Source organism: Caloenas nicobarica, chromosome 22, assembly GCF_036013445.1.
Source record: "Caloenas nicobarica isolate bCalNic1 chromosome 22, bCalNic1.hap1, whole genome shotgun sequence".
Classification (NCBI taxonomy): domain Eukaryota; kingdom Metazoa; phylum Chordata; class Aves; order Columbiformes; family Columbidae; genus Caloenas; species Caloenas nicobarica.
Window position 1 is genome coordinate 2,070,691 of NC_088266.1, and position 16,512 is coordinate 2,087,202.

General features: G+C 50.3%; 1 protein-coding gene across 1 annotated transcript; it reads right to left on the bottom strand.

Annotated features, from left to right (window-relative positions):
• Nucleotides 1–486: 486 nt before the first annotated feature.
• Nucleotides 487–14,269, bottom strand: RCC2 (regulator of chromosome condensation 2). Its single transcript, XM_065650219.1, has 13 exons — nt 14,195–14,269; nt 11,795–12,156; nt 9,314–9,407; nt 7,339–7,482; nt 6,025–6,156; nt 5,835–5,923; nt 5,434–5,548; nt 5,028–5,194; nt 3,695–3,875; nt 3,496–3,601; nt 3,316–3,388; nt 3,113–3,190; nt 487–1,915 (listed from the first exon to the last, which is right to left on the bottom strand). The coding sequence occupies exons 2-13, from the start codon at nt 12,146–12,148 to the stop codon at nt 1,811–1,813; spliced, it is 1,638 nt and encodes a 545-aa protein (XP_065506291.1). The 5' UTR covers nt 12,149–12,156; nt 14,195–14,269; the 3' UTR covers nt 487–1,810.
• Between the last annotated feature and the right edge of the window lie 2,243 nt (nt 14,270–16,512).

The following is a 16,512-nucleotide window of genomic DNA, read 5'->3' on the forward strand; positions in this document are numbered from 1 at the left end:
GCTGCTGGACGGTGCCCTCTAATGGCTGCGGATTTGGGTTTGGGGACACCGGATGTGCCTTTGCTTAAATTAATACAATTTAAATTAAAAAAAAACCAAAACAAACACAGTAGGGAGGGATAAATTTGTTTAAATTAATTGAACTTAAAAACTCAAAAAAATTATTTTAAAAAATTTTAAACATAAATAATAGGGAAGGATGAATTTGGTTAAATGCATTAAATGTCATATTAAAAAATAATTAAGAATAATAGGGAGGGATGGATTTGGTTAAATGAATTAAATTTACGTTGAAAATAAAAGAAAATTCGAAAATAAAAAATAAAATTAAAAAATTAATAGGGAGGGATAAATTTGGTTAAGTGAATTAAATTTAATAATAGCCAGAAAATAAAAAAATTTAAAAAATAATAGGGAGGGATGAAATCAGTTAAATTTAGATGATTTTAAACAAAGGAGGAGGGATGAAGCGAGCGGAGCGCGGGGTGTACACAATGACATCGTTTATTTAAACATTTTACTCCGAGAAATATAAAAAAACCCATGAAGACAATTACAGCACTAAACCCAGGACCCTCTTGGCTACAGGACGAGTCGTTCCCAAATCCCCGTGGTTCGGGATTTTTTTTTAAATTTTTCTTCCTGAAGTTTAATCAGGCTAAAAAGATTTTGCTGGCAGGTAGGATGAAGCAAAATGATACTTTTTTGGGGGGTAAAAATGGGGTTTTGGTGATTTTTCCACCCCATTTTATTGAGGCTGCAGCATCCGCTTGTGCCGCAACCCCGAAAATACTTAATATTGCTAAAAAAGCGGAATATTTGGACTTTTCCACCCAGCTGCTCTCCCTGCCCTGGATATTTGATCTCTAACACACCCCCAAAAATATCCTAAAATAACCCCCCGGCCCCAAAACAAGTGAGAAAAAAAATACCCCAAAACAAACTTTTTTTTTTACTGCGAAAACTCCCCGACCGGGCGCGAACGCCCCCGAGCACCCAGCGCGACCCGCCGGGGAGGGCGGAAAGGGCTTAAAAAAAGAAATTTAATTGAAACGAAAACTTAAAATTTCAAAATAAAAGAAAAATGGAAAAGAAAATCACCCTTGGGTTGCGTGGAGGCAGAGCCGGGCTCCGCTCGAAAAGGCACCTCGTTTCTCCAGCACAGTGCACAGCGTCGTAGGAAGGAATCCCAGGCGGAAATAATTAATAATAATTAAAAAAAAAAAGGCAAAATAATTTTAATAAAAAGCTTTAGGGTTCCCCTCTTCATACCTGAGATCTCCCTGGGGTGGGCGAGGGCTGCGACAGCGGGGAGGGGAACCCCAAAAATGCTGCATCCCCTTGAGGGGGGGCGTGAGGAAAAACGTTTTAATCCTGAATCCCTCTGGAAAAAGGGATTGGGGGGGAGAGGGGGAATCCCCAAAATTAAGAGAGCTCAAAGAGGAGGGTATTTCGGAAAAATGCGAAAAAATTGGAATATTGGGGGGGAAAAAAGAGGCGTTTTGTAGCTTTTCAAGTCCCCAATTTTGCCCCGATGGCTGGCGGGGGGGTATTTGTGGCTGGGAAAAAAGGGGAATAATAAAAAAAGTGATGCGGGAAAGAAATAAAAATAATATAAAAATAGTTAAAAAAATACACCACCACCACCCCCCAAAAAAAAAAAAAAAAAAAAATCCTGTTACCTTCAGGGACTCAAAAAGCGCCGGGGGGTGGGGTGGGGGTGGGAAATACCCCCCCCGCGGAGGCTTTAGGAGAACAGGGGTTTAACCGCGGCTGGAAAAGCGGGTTTGGGGGCCGGGGGAGACGCCCCTCAGAGGGTGCGGGGGTTGTACTCGGGCAGCTTGCGCAGCTTCTCCTTCTCGGCATCGCTCTCGTCCCGGGCGATCACCAGCGAGTGGGCATAGCCCATGGCCACCTGGGGGGCACGGGGGAAACTGAGGCACGGGGGAGCGGAGGGACAGGGAAACGGAGGCACGGAGGAGCTGAGGGACTGGGGAATGGAGGCACGGGGGAGCTGAGGCATGGGGGAGCTGAGGGACTGGGGAACGGAGGCACGGGGGAAACTGAGGCATGGGGGAGCTGAGGGACTGGGGAACGGAGGCACGGGGGAGCTGAGGCATGGGGGAGCTGAGGGACTGGGGAACGGAGGCACGGGGGAAACTGAGGCATGGGGGAGCTGAGGGACTGGGGAAACTGGGGCACGGGGGAAACTGAGGCACGGGGGAACGGAGGGATAGGGGAACTGAGGCACGGGGGAATGGAGGAACAGGGGAAACCGAAGCATGGGGGAATGGAGGCACAGGGGAACACAGGGAGAGGGGAAACTGAGGTACAGGAGAATGGAGGGACAGGGAAACTGAGGCATGGGTGAATGGAGGGACTGCGGAAACTGAGGCACAGGAACAGAGGGACAGGGGAAACTGAGGCACAGGGACAACTGAGGTACAGGGCAACTGAGGCATGGGGGAATGGAGGCACAGGGGAATGGAGGAACACAGGAAACTGAAGCACAGGGGAACTGAGGCATGGGGGAAACTGAGGCACGGGGACCCTGCACCTCATCCCCACTTGGGCTTTTCCCACCTGCTTTTGGCCACTTGGAGCATCCATGGGTGCGATGAGTTGCCTACGGTCTCAGCTACCGTATTTATTTATTTAAGGGGAGCCCACGCGCCCTCTCTTGAGCACTCCATGCGTGTGACGAATTATGCACGGTCTCGGCTACTGTATATAATTAAGGCGGGGGCCATGCGCCGTCCCTTGAGCACCCATGGGTGTGATGAATTGTGTACAGCCTCAGCCACCGCATTTATTTAAGGGGGGGCCTGTATTCCTTCCCTCCAGCACCCCATGGGTGTAATGAGTTGTGCATGGTCTCAGCCACCATATTTATTTAAGGGGGGGGGCCCACATACCTTCTCTTGAGCACCCCGTGGGTGTAACGAGTTGTGTACGCTCTCAGCTACTGTATTTATTTAAAGGGGGGCCCGTACTCCTTCCCTCCAGCACCCCATGGGCATGATGAGCTGTGTATGGCCTCAGCTACCGCATTTATTTAAGGGGGGGCCCACGCACCCTCCCTCCAGCGTCCTCTGGCGGGTCGCCCCCTCACCTGCTCTGTGTAGATCCCGTCCAGGGTCTTCACCTCTTGTGCTGCTGTCGAGGATTTGGGCTTGTGGTCCCCGTAACCCTGCCGAGTGCACCCCAGGGAGGCAAAAATCAGTGTGTGGGGGGGTGGGAAGCAGCCAGTGCCTCCCACTAGCAGCTGGGGGGTGGTTCTGGGGTGTTGAGGGGTCCCTGGTAAATGTTTCTTACCAGTTCCCCAAAGGTGGGAGATGGACCCCAGCTGATGGTGCTCTCATCTGCCGCCACGATGATGCTGCTCTTCCTGCAGCGGGGTGCAAGGCAGGGTGACCCTGTGCCCTCCCCCAAACCACCTGCACCCCAAAAATCTAAGAAACTGTTTTTTTTTTTTAAGGGGGATCTAGGACTTACCCACAGGCCAGGCTGCGGATTTTCCAGCCGCAGAGGTCCTGCACAGCTTTGGGGTACATGGTGGACTCCCGGGAGGTGTTGGTGGCGCCCCAAAAAAACAACCCGCCTGCAAAGCCCGACATCGCCGCTCAAGCTGTGACACCCCCAAAACCTCCCGAATTCACGATGGATTTGCTTTAAAAATCGCCCAAATCCCAACCTGTCTCGCTGACGGCGAAGGAGCAGGTGTAGCCGGCATAGATCTGCGTCGCCCCACGCCCCGGGAAGTCGAAGAGCTTCACCAGCCGTGGCACCATCTCGTCCTTCTGCTCGGCGTGGCCCAGCCGCCCGTAGCCCCCAAAGCCCCAGGAGAAAACGCGTTTCTGCGAGTCCAGAACCAGCTGGGGATGGAAAAACGGCCCCCCCTGGCCATCAGCAGCTGAGACCTGAACAGCTTGGTGCAGGGAGAGCCGCAGCAGACGCAACAAATTGCACTGATTGCGGTAAGTGTTGCAAATGTTAACTGTGCGCTGCAAATCTTTATCCTTAAATGCACCCTGCAAATATTTATTCTTAAATGCATCTTGCAAGTCTTTATTCTTAAATGCATCCTGCAAATCTTTATCCTTAAATGCACCCTGCAAGTATTTATCTTTAAATGCACCCTGCAAGCATTTATCCTTAAACGTGTCCTGCAAATATTTATCCTTGGGTGCATCCTGCAAATCTCTATCCTTAGGTACATTCTGCAAGAATTTATCTTTAAATGCACGCTGCAAATCTCTAGCCTTAAACACAGCCTGCACGTATTTATCCTTAAACACACGCTGCAAGTATTTAACCTGATACGCATGCTGCAAATCTTGATCCTTAAATACATGTAGCAAGTATTTATGCTTATATGCGTGCTGCAAATCTGTCCTTATACGCATGCTGCAAATTTCGATCCTTAAACACACTCTGCAAATTTCAATCCTTAAATGCATGCAGCAAGTACTTATCCTTGTATGCACGCTGCAAAACTTTACCCTTAAATGTACACTGCAAATATTGATCATTATATGTATGCTACATATCTCTATTCGTAAATGCACGCAAGTATTTATCCTTATATGCATTTTGCAAGACTTTACCTTTAAATGCACCCTGTAAACATTTATCTTTATACACATGCTGCAAATTTCAGTTCTTAAACGCAAGCTGCAAATCTCTATCCGTAAATGATTCCTGCATGTATTTAATCCTTCTATGCACACTGCAAATCTTGAGCTTTAAATACACGCTGCATGTATTTATCCTTATATGCACGCTGCAAATATCTATCCTTATATGCATGCTGCAAAACTTTACCCTTAAACGCAGGCTGCAAATATTTCTTGTCAGATGCACGCTGCAAATTTCAATCCCTAAATGCCCGCTGCACACATCCTATCCTTACGTGCACCCTGCAAATCTTTATCCTTAAATGCTCCTGCAAACACCCTTAAATGCACGCCGCAATCTTTACCCATTAATGCGAATATTTAGGGTGAAATGCACGCGCTCCCCCGTACCGTGTGGTTGGCCCCGCACGCCACGTCCCGCACCACCACGTTGGGGACGGGCAGGATCTGCCCATCTTTGGTCTTCTCGATGAAGATGGCCACGCGCCGCGGCACCAGCTCGCAGTCGTACTCGATCCGCTGCGCCCGGGCGATGAATTTCCCATCGGAATTATGGCCTGCAGGACGAAAATGGGGTGTGTGTCCCCCCCCAGCACCCTGTTATTTCCAAGCCAAAAATCCCCTCTCCGCTTGCAAACCCCTTTTTATTTACAGCTCGCACCCCCGCTATTTTTGCTGGAGGTAAAGGGGAGGGATGCGGTGCTTGCCCAGATGGGGAAACTGAAGCAGGGAAACTTTTCCCCCAACCCTGTGAGAGCTCAAAATTGCGGCGAATCACCCCAAAACGGCACCGTACCCAGCTGCCCGTACTCGGGGCACCCGAAGGAGTAGAGGTTTCCTTTGCAATCCATGATCATGCTGAATTCCGCCCCGCACGCCAGTTTAGTGATTGGCTGCCCGTTGTACATGATCTGCGGGGCGAAAAAAAGCAGAAAAAGGGATTAAAAAAAACCAACAACAACCAAACAACAGAAAACTGGTCAAAACTTAAACTTCCAAGGAGAACCCCGAAATCTTCAAATCTGGGGTTTTATTTTAAATTCGTCTTTGCATGGAAACAACATCCCTAAGAGGGATGCTCCGGCATCCTCGAGGGGTTTGGGCTCTGCTAAGGGATTTTTTTCAAAGTGAAAACCCCAAATCTGTGGTTTTTTCGCCCAAAATAATAAAGGGAAGCAGGGCAAAGGATGGCGCTACCTGCGTGGGGCTGGGCACGGCGTCTGTCTGGTTCCCCAGCCCCAGCTGCCCCATTTTGTTCTCCCCGAAGGCAAACACCGAACCACTCTCTGCAAAAAATAAATAATAATAAAAAAAAGCAGTGGCGTTTTGGGGTTAAACGGGCTGATTTTAGGCAATTTGCTTAAAATATGAGGGTTTTTTTTATCACCTGTAAGCGCCAGCGTGTGGTTGCGGCCACAAGCCGCCAGCACGATGGCTTCGCCCCCCAGCACCTCGATGAGCTTCGGCGCTTCCACCCGCTTCGTGTCCCCCTGGCCCAGCTGCCCTTTCTCATTGCGACCTGGCCAAAAAATCAAGAGTTTTCACAGAATGACAGGATGTCAGGGGTCGGAAGGGACCTCGGAAGCTCATCCAGCCCAATCCCCCGCCGGAGCAGGAACACCCAGATGAGGTTACACAGAAGGTGTCCAGGCGGGTTGGAATGTCTGCAGAGAAGGAGACTCCACAACCTCCCTGGGCAGCCTGGGCCAGGCTCTGGCACCCTCACCGGGAAGAAGCTTCTTCTCATATTTAAGCGGAACCTCCTGTGTTCCAGTTTGCACCCATTGCCCCTTGTCCTATCATGGTTGCCACCCAGAGGAGCCTGGCTCCATCCTCCTGACACTCCCCCTTTCCATATTGATCCCCATGAACGAGTCAGCCCTCAGTCTCCTCTTCTCCAGCTCCAGAGCCCCAGCTCCTCAGCCTTTCCTCACACGGGAGATGCTCCACTCCCTGCAGCATCTTCGTGGCTGCGCTGGACTCCCTCAACAGTTCCCTGTCCTTGACCTGAGGGGCCCAGAACTGGACACGATATTCCAGACGAGGTCTCCCCAGGGCAGAGCAGAGGGGCAGGAGAACAAGGGAGTGACCCCCGAGCTGCCTCCAAATGGCGGCACCAGAATCACCTCAGGGCTCAAAATGGCGGCACCAGAATCACCTCAGGGCTCAAAATGGCGGCACCAGAATCACCTCAGGGCTCCAAATGGCGGCCTCAGAATCACCTCAGGGCTCCAAACGGTGACCCCAGGGGAACCAATTTTGATTTTTTTTGGCATTGATGCAAGACTCTACACTTGCCCTTGTTATATTGCATTAAATTTCTCCCTGCCCAGCTGTCCAGCCTGCCCAGGTCTCCGGATGGCAGCACAGCCTCCCAGTGTCAGCCACTCCTCCCGGTTTGGTGCCACCAGCAAACTGGCTGACAGTCACTCTATTCCCTCATCCAAGTTGTTGATGAGTATATTGAATAGTAATGGTCCCGGTACCGACCAGTAGATACAGGGCTCCGACTGGACTCTGCCCCATTGACCACAACCCTCTGGCTTCTTTCCTCCACCCAGTCCCCAGTCCACCTCACCACCTCACCCTTCAGACCACCCTTCCTCAGTTTAGCTTTTTTTTTTTTTTTTTCAGGAAAAGCTTCCCGGCCTCACGCCGTGCTGCGTTTTTTTGGGGTGGTTTTATCGTGGGGGCGGCTCACCCCAGCTCCAGAGTTTGCCCTCGGCGGTGATGAGGAGGCTGTGAGCGGCGCAGGGGCCCGACACGACGCTGCGCACCTGGACCCCCGACAGGCAGCCGTACCTGTGCGGCCCCCACAGGTTCTGGCCCAGATTCCGATATGCAACTGGATGGGGAAAAAGAAAGGAAAAATAAAAATTAATTTAAAAAAAAATTCAGTGTAAATGCAAAAAAAAAAGCGGGGGAAAAAGTGAGAGATAAATGCAATAAAAAGGCAGAAAAGGTAATGAAATATAAACGCAAAAAAAAAAGAGGCAGGAAAGGTAATGGAGTATAAATGCATAAAAAATAACCAGAAAAAGGAATGAAATATAAATAATAATTAAAAAAAAAAAAAAAACGGGAAATAATTATTTGAATATAAAGGCGTAAAAAGTACGCAGCGCATTTGTTTTGCTTTGCAAGAGACCCAGCGCACCCCTAGTTCTGGCCCAGATTCCGATATGCAACTGGATGGGGAAAAAAGAAAGGAAAAATAAAAATTAATTAAAAAAAAAATTCAGTGTAAATGCAAAAAAAAAAGCGGGGGAAATAGTGAGAGATAAATGCAATAAAAAGGCAGAAAAGGTAATGAAATATAAATGCAAAAAAAAAAAAAAAGGCAGGAAAGGTAATGGGAGTATACACGCATAAAAAATAACCAGAAAAAGGAATGAAATATAAATAATAAAAAAAACAAAACAGGAAATAATTATTTGAATATAAAGGCATAAAAAGTACGCAGCGCATTTGTTTTGCTTTGCAAGAGACCCAGCGCACCCCTAGTTCTGGCCCAGATTCCGATACGCAACTGGATGTACAAAAAATAAAAAAGGAAAAATAAAAATTAAGTTAAAAAAAAAAAATCAAGGTAAATACAAAAAAAAAAAGGGGGGGGAGGAAGAAAGATAAATGCAATAAAAAGGTAGGAAATGTAATGAAATATAAATGCAAAAAAAAGGGCAGGAAAGGTAATGGAATATAAATGCATAAAAACCAGAAAAAGGAATGAAATATAAATGCAAAATAAAAAAGCAGGAAAAAAGTTAACGTAACATAAAGGCATAAAAAGTAGCGCATTTGTTTCGTTCTGCAGGAGATGCAGCGCGCTCTAAGTTCTGGTCCAGATTATGAGATGCGACGAGAACTTCTCCCAAAATCAATTAATTAAATTTAATATAGATGCATAAAAATGAACCAGAAAACTTAATTAAATATAAATGCAAAAAAGCAGAAAAAAAAATTATTGAATTGAATATAAAGGCATAAAGAGTACGCAGCGCATTTATTTTGCTTTGCAGGAGATCCAGCGCACCCCTAGTTCTGGTCCAGGTTATGAGATGCAACTGTAACTCCTCCCAAAATTAATGAATTTAAAAAAATAATTAAATACAAATGCATAAAAAGTGAGCAGAAAAAGGAATGAAATAGAAATGCATTAAAAAATAAGCAGCGCGTTTATTTTGCTTTGCAGGAGATTCGGCGCACCCCAAGTTCTGGCCCAGATTACAATATGTAACAGTAAAAAAACCCCTTCGAAACTATTAATTAATAAAAATAATAATTAGATACAAATGCGGCATGAAAAGCAGAAAAAATTAATTAAATATAAAGGCATAAAAAAATAAGCAATGCCTTTAATTTGCTTTGCAGGAGACCCAGCGCGTCCCAAGTTCTGGCCTGGATTATGCTATGCAACTGTAAAAAGCTTAATTAGTAAGAATAATAGGGTTAGCTAATAAGAAAAATAATATAAATGCAGTAAAGGTAAGCAGGAAAAATTAATATAAAGGCATCAAAAATAAGCAGCGCCTCTAGTTTGCGTTGCAGCAGACCCAGCGCATCCCACGCAAGTGGTTTAAAAACTCCTCAAAAACAGTAATTAAATAAAAAATGAGTATAAATGCATAAAAAATAAGATGAAAAAAAATAATTACAATATGTTTGTGTCACCTCACCTTGCTGCTTAGGCACTTCTTTGCGGCCGATCAAGTCCCAGTTGGTGGCCCCGAAAATGAGGAGCTGCCCCCGGCACTTGGCGCCTTCCAGCTTCTGCAAGGAGCCCGAGACCGTGAGGGACAGGGGACATTGGGGACATCGGGGACATCGGGGACATGGGGAACATTGGGGACATTGGGGAGCTGGGGTGCACGGGGGATACTGGGGATGTGGGGGATGAGGGACATGGGTGACACTGGGGACATGACGGATTTGAAGAACAAAGGGGACATGAAGGTCATGGTGGACACGGGGGACATGAGGGACATGGGGGACAGGGGACATGACATTGGGGACATGAACATCATGGCGGACACGGGGGACATGAGGGACATAACACTGGGGACACGAAGGTTATGGGGGACATGGGGGACATGAGGGACATGGGTGACAGGGGACATGGGGGACATGACATTGGGGACATGAAGGTTATGGCGGACATGGGGGACATGAGGGACATGGGTGACAGGGGACATGGGGGACACAACATTGGGGACATGAAGGTTATGGGGGACATGAGGGACATGGGTGACAGGGGACATGGGGGATTTGAAGGACAAAGGGGACATGGGGGACATGACATTGGGGACATGAAGGTTATGGGGGACATGAGGGACATGGGGGATTTGAAGAACAAAGGGGACATGAAGGTCATGGTGGACACGGGGGACATGAGGGACATGTGGGACAGAGGACATAGAGGATTTGAAGGACAAAGGGGACATGAAGGTTATGGGGGACACAGGGGACATAGGGGATTTGAGGGACATGGGTGACACAGGGGACATGAAGGACATGGGTGATACAGGAGACATGGGGGATTTGGGGGACACGGGTGATGTGAGGGACATCGGGGACACATGGAGGACATTGGGGATGGGGGGGACATCAGGGACATGCATTAGGGGGTGCAAAGGGGGGTGCAAGGGGCTGCATTACAGGGTGCAATGGGGGATACATTAGGGGTGCATTATGGGGTGCAATGGGGGTACAGAGGTAACACAAGGGGGGTGTATTGGGGGTGCAATGGGAGTACATTAGGGGGTGTATGTGGGATGCATTGGGGGGTGCACAAGTGGTGCATTGGGGTGCAAGGGGGGGTGCATTACAGGGTGTAATGGGTGGGTGCAATAGGAGGATGCAGAGGGGATACAAGGGGGGCGCAATGGGGGTGCAGGAGGGGGTGGATTAGGGGTGCAATAAGGGGTGCATTAAGGGTGTTAAAAAGGGGCGCATTAGGGGATAAAAGAGGGGTGCATTACAGTGTGCAATGGGGGTACAGGAGATGGTGCATTAGGGGGTACAATGGGCTGCATTAGGGGGTGCATTAGGGGTGTAATAGGGGGTGCAGAGGGGATACAGGGGGTGCATTGGGGGTGTATGTGGGATGCATTAGGGGGTGCAAGGGGTGTGCATTAGGGGGTATAATGGGGGTGTAAGGGGGGTGCATTATGGGGTGCAATAGGAGGGTGCAGAGGGGATACAAGGGGGGTGCGATGGGGGTGGATTAGGGGGTGCAAGGGGGTGCATTACAGCGTGCAATGGGGGTGCAGGAGACAGTGCATTAGAGGGTGCAATGGGGTGCATTACAGGGTGCAGAGGGGATACAAGGGGTGCATTAGGGGGTGCGAGGGGCTGCATTATGGGGTGCAATTGGGGGTGCAGAGGGGATACAAGGGGGTGCACTATGGGGTGCAAAGTGGGTGCATTAGAGGGTGCGAGGGGGATGCATTAGGGGGTGCAAAGGTGGGTTCGAGGGGTGCAATGGGGGGTGCAGAGGGGATACAAGGGGGTGCATTATGGGGTGCAAAGTGGGTGCATTAGAGGGTGCAAGGGGGATGCATTAGGGGGTGCAATGGGGGGTGCAGAGGGGATACAAGGGGGTGCATTATGGGGTGCAAAGTGGGTGCATTAGGGGGTGCAGAGGGGGGCGCGAGGGGATACAAGGGGGTGCACTATGGGGTGCAAAGTGGGTGCATTAGAGGGTGCAAGGGGGACACATTAGGGGGTGCAAAGGGGGGCACGAGGGGATACAAGGGGGTGCACTATGGGGTGCAAAGTGGGTGCATTAGAGGGTGCAAGGGGGACGCATTAGGGGGTGCAAAGGGGCTGCATTACAGGGTGCAATGGGGGGTGCAGCGGGGATACAAGGGGGTGCATTATGGGGTGCAAAGCGGGTGCATTAGAGGGTGCAAGGGGGACGCATTAGGGGGTGCAAAGCGGGGCGCGAGGGGATACAAGGGGGTGCATTAGAGGGTGCAAGGGGGACGCATTAGGGGGTGCAAAGCGGGGCGCGAGGGGATACAAGGGGGTGCATTAGAGGGTGCAAGGGGGACGCATTAGGGGGTGCAATGGGGGGTGCGAGGGGCTGCATTACGGGGTGCAATGGGGGCTACATTAGGGGTGTAACGGGGCGCCGCCCTCCCGCCGCCCCCTCTCACGATGCGCTCCTTGCTGTGCTCGGGCTCGCAGATCACCACGCTCTGTCCCCTCGCCGCGCCGCCTCCTCCTCCTCCTCCTCCTCCGCCAGCACCGGCCCCTCCGGGCCTACCGGGCCGCCTTCCTCCTCCTCCTCCTCCTCCTCCTCCTCCGGGGCTGCCGTCCCGCGGCCGCCGCTCCCGGGGCGCCTCATCCTCGCTGCTCCCTCCGCTGCTGCCGCCGCTGCGCTCCGAGCGCGGCCGCCGCCTCCCGCCTCCTCCTCCCGCCGGGCCGGGCCGCCTCCTCCCCGCCGCCGCCGCCGCCCCGTTGCCCGGGCCCGTCTCCCAGGGCGGCCCCGCCGCTTTCCTCCGGGGCATGGCGGCGCCTGGGCACACGGAACCGCCGTCACCCGCCGGCCCCCCCCCGCGCCGCCGCCGCCGCCTCCTCCTCCGCCCCGGGGGACACAAAAGGCCTTGGGGGGGGGTGACCCCCCTGCCGAGTGCACTTGGGGAAAGTTTAAGGGGGAGGAAAACGGGGTGCAAGGCGGGGGAGGGGAAGGGGCGATTTGCAAATTTGGAAAGGGGAGGGTTGCACTTGGGGGGGGTTGCAAAAGGGGGTTACAAAGGGGCGATCTGCAAAGGGGGCGATTTGCAAAGTTGGAAAGGGGGGGGTTGCAATTTGGGGGGGGTGCAAAAGGGGGTCACAAAGGGGCGATTTGCAAAGTTGGAAAGGGGGGGGTTGCACTTGGGGGGGTTGCAAAAGGGGGTTACAAAGGGGCGATGTGCAAAGTTGGAAAGGGGGGGTTGCATTTTGGGGGTTGCAAAAGGGGGTTACAAAGGGGCGATTTGCAAAGTTGGAAAGGGGGGGGTTGCACTTGGGGGGGTTGCAAAAGGGGGTTACAGAGGGGCGATTTGCAAAGGGGGCGATTTGCAAAGTTGGAAAGGGGGGGGTTGCACTTGGGGGGGTTGCAAAAGGGGGTTACAAAGGGGCGATTTGCAAAGGGGGCGATTTGCAAAGTTGGAAAGGAGGGGTTGCACTAGGGGGGGTTCCAAGGTGGGGGGGCTTCAAAGGGGCGACTTGCAAAGGGGGGGTTGGAAAAGGGGGACGGGACACGAGGGGTGCAAAGGGGGCGATTTGCAAATTTGGAAAGAGGGGGTTGCATTGGGGGGGTTGCAAAGGCGGGAGCTGCAAAAGGGGGACTAGAGAGGAGGTTGCACTTGGGGGAGTTGCAAAGGGGCGATGTGCAAATTTGGAAAGGGGGGGGTTGCAAAAGGGGGTTACAAAGGGGCGATTTGCAAAGGGGGGGTTGCAAAGGGGGCGATTTGCAAAGTTGGAAGGGGGAGGCTGCAAACGGGCGACTTGCAAAGGGGAGGTTGGAAAAGGGGGACTGGAAACGGGGGGTGCAAAGGGGGCGATTTGCAAATTTGGAAAGGGGGGGTTGCACTTGGGGGGGTTGCAAGGGGGCGATTTGCAAAGGGAGGGTTGCAAGGGAGGGTTGGGAAGGGGGGGGATTGCAAAGGGGAAGATTTTGCAAATTTAGAAAGGGGGGGTTGCAAAGGGGGCGATCTGCAAATTTGGAGAGGGGGGTTGCATTTGGGGGGGCTGTAAAAGGGGGGAGCTCCAAGAGATTTGCAAAGGGGCGATTTGCAGGAGGAGCTGAAAAGTGGGGGGGGTTGCACTGGGGGAGGGGGGTGGGGTGTAAAGGGGCGATTTGCAAACGGGGGGTGCAAAAGGGGTTTGTAAAGGGGCGACCACCCCCCGGCTCCCCCAAGTGCACTTGGAAAAGTTTACGGGGGGGCGGGGGGATTAAAAAAGGGGGGTTGTAAAAGGCAATGTGCAAAGGGGGGGGCACGAAAGGGGGGTGCAAAGGGGGGGGGTGCGGAAGGGGAATTCACCAAGTGGCAAGAAAACGGCCCGGAGACAAAAAAGCCGCCCCCCCGCCCGGCAAGTGGGGGGAGCTGTACCCGGGGGGGGACACACACACGGACCCCCCCTCCCCGTCACCCCCAAACCTCCACACCTGCTCTGGGGGCCCCTCCTGCGCTCCGCCCGTCTTTATTTGCTATTTGGTTGGGGAGGGGGACGCGCTTTTTTTTAACCGGGGGGGGGGATGCTATTTGGGGAAGGGGGGGGGGTGTTTGCAAAATAACCCCCATCCCCCTGCTCGGCTGGGGCCGCCCCCCCAGCTCCATCCCTCTCCTTCCTTTCCCCCCCCCCCATTATTTTCTTTTATTTTATTTTTAATTTCCCCTTTATTATTGCCGGTGAACAATGGGATCTCTGTCTGGCCCCATTAAACCACGTGGATCCGCCTGCCTTTTTTTTTTTTTTTCCCCCCCCTTTTTTTTCGCTTTTTAAGCCCCCCCCTCCCCCCCCTTCTCCCCCCCCCCAAAACCCCCTTCCCCCCCCCCCCAGTTGCAAACCTGATTTTAGGGCGCAGGGTGCAGCATAAAGAAAGCAACAACTCGGGGCCTTTGCAATATTTTTGGTGGTGTTTCCTGTTGCAGGAAAAAAAAAAAAAAAAGGAGGTAATTTTTTTTTTTTTTTTTTTTTTCCCTTTTCCTCCCTTAGCGCCCACCCACCAGATGCACTTAAAATGTAAATATGAGCCGCCTGAACAAATGCTACAATACAAAACAGAAACACATGTATGGGCAGGAAAAGGGGAAAAAAAAAAAAAAAAATCTTGCTTTGGAGAGGAAGAGGCTGCAAAGTCCAGCTGGGTACACACAGCTCCATCTTTAGGGCTGGAAGACTTGGGGAGGGCGAGACAAAAAAAATAATTATATATATATATATATATATATAAGGGATTCCCCTTCTGCAGCGACAAAGATGCAAAGGGATTTTTAAAAATTTTTCTAAATTTTTTTCAAATTTTTTTTTTTGGAAAGGAAAATGCACCTATTGCAAAGAATGAAGATTTGGGCCGGAGGAAAATTGCACTCGCTCCGCTCGTTGCGAATTTTTTTCCTCGCAAAAAAAATTACACATGCTGCCTTCATTGCAAAGCTCTTTTTTTTTTTTTCCCCTAAAAAATAAATGCACACATTCCTTTTATTGCAAAATGGGTTTTTTCCACAAGAAATAAGTGCACATATTCCCTTTATCGCATGGTTTTTTGCAAAGGAAAGGTGCGCTCCTGCCTCTTACGGGAAAGCAAGATTTTTGTGGGAGCAAAGACTTCTTGCAAAGCAAGTTTTATCGCAGAAGAAAGATGCATTCCATCCATGCATTTTATTTTATTTTAATTTTTTCAGAAGGGAAGATTCACTCACTCTCCTTACTGGAGATTTTTTTTTTTTTTACCAGGGGAAAATTCCCTTTATTGCAAAGAGAGATTTTGCAGGAGGGGAAAACACATGAATTTACCCCAACTCTAATTAGCAGCTTTTGCCGTCCCTGTGCCGTCTTGTGCAGACACAGCGGGATGCGATAAAATTGCAATTTGTGATACAACTGCAGTTCGCCATGCATTTGCGATATGTGATGCATTTGCAACTTGAGATCCAATTTGTGATGCATTTGCAATTTGCGAAAAAAATTGCAACATGATCCATTTGCTATATACGGTGCATTTGCAATTTGTGATAAAATTGCCATTTGTGATCCATTTACGATATGTGATCCATTTGCAATATGTGATGCATTTGCAATAAGTGATACAGTTCCAATTTGCGATCCGTTTGCAATAAGTGATGCAGTTGCAATTTGCGATCCGTTTGCAATATGCGATGCAGCTGCAATTTGCGATAAAATCGCAATTCGTGACCCATTTGCAGCATGTGATGCATTTGCAATGAGCGATGCAGTTGCAATTTGTGATGCTTTTGCAAGTTGGGGACCTGGGCCCATGTGGTGCTGCTGGGCACCATTAGCAAAAAAACGCCACGAAATACCAAACCGCTGGCAAAACCCTGGCGTTATTTAAGAAAAATCACCTCGATGGTGGTTTAAAGGGGATTAAGAAATCAATATTTTACTTACGGAATCATTCGCGAAGCATCTCGGCGCGGCGACCTCCCGTCCGGCCGATGCTCGGGCAGGATTTGGGAGATCAAAGGATGCGCTGCCCTGGGAAAGAGGGAAAAAAGGCCTCAAATCAGCACCCAAAATTTAAAGAAAACCCATTGCAATGCTGGGGTTTTTAAAAGTCTTTTGCTGAGGATGAATAATTTAGTGGCGCCGATTCCCCTTGTTGCCGGGATGGGTTTTGGCGTGCAGCCCAAAATCGCCTCCTATTTACCTGCTTTCCCTTAAAATTTGGCTATTTTGCGGGGAACCGTTCTGCAGCTTTTTGCCCTAATTCTGGTGAAAATGAAAAATCGAAGCGTCGCTTCCAGGAGCAGGGGGTTGGACTTGGTTTATTTAGGGGTTTTCCACGATACCAGTAGCAACATGATGTAATGAAAACGCTGCCGGCGCTGGAACCCGGCCGCTTATCCCTAAAAATGAATTTATTTATTGTTGGGGTTTTTTTCCCCCGAAACTCCGGCTGGCTTCTACGGGTTGGATGGGAAGATTTGGAGGACGATTTTTTTTTGGCGGGTTGCGTCAGGCTGTGGCTTAAACTGGTTTTTCCTGGGATAAGGGAAAAAAACTGGTTTTACCTGTTAATTCCCAAGGGTGTCTGGGATGGGGGAGCGACTCACCTGGGGTGACCTGGGCTTTGCTTTGCCTTCCCCTATCCCGGGTCCGGACAAGGGTTTTGCATCCCCGGCCGATGAGATTTGGGGTATCC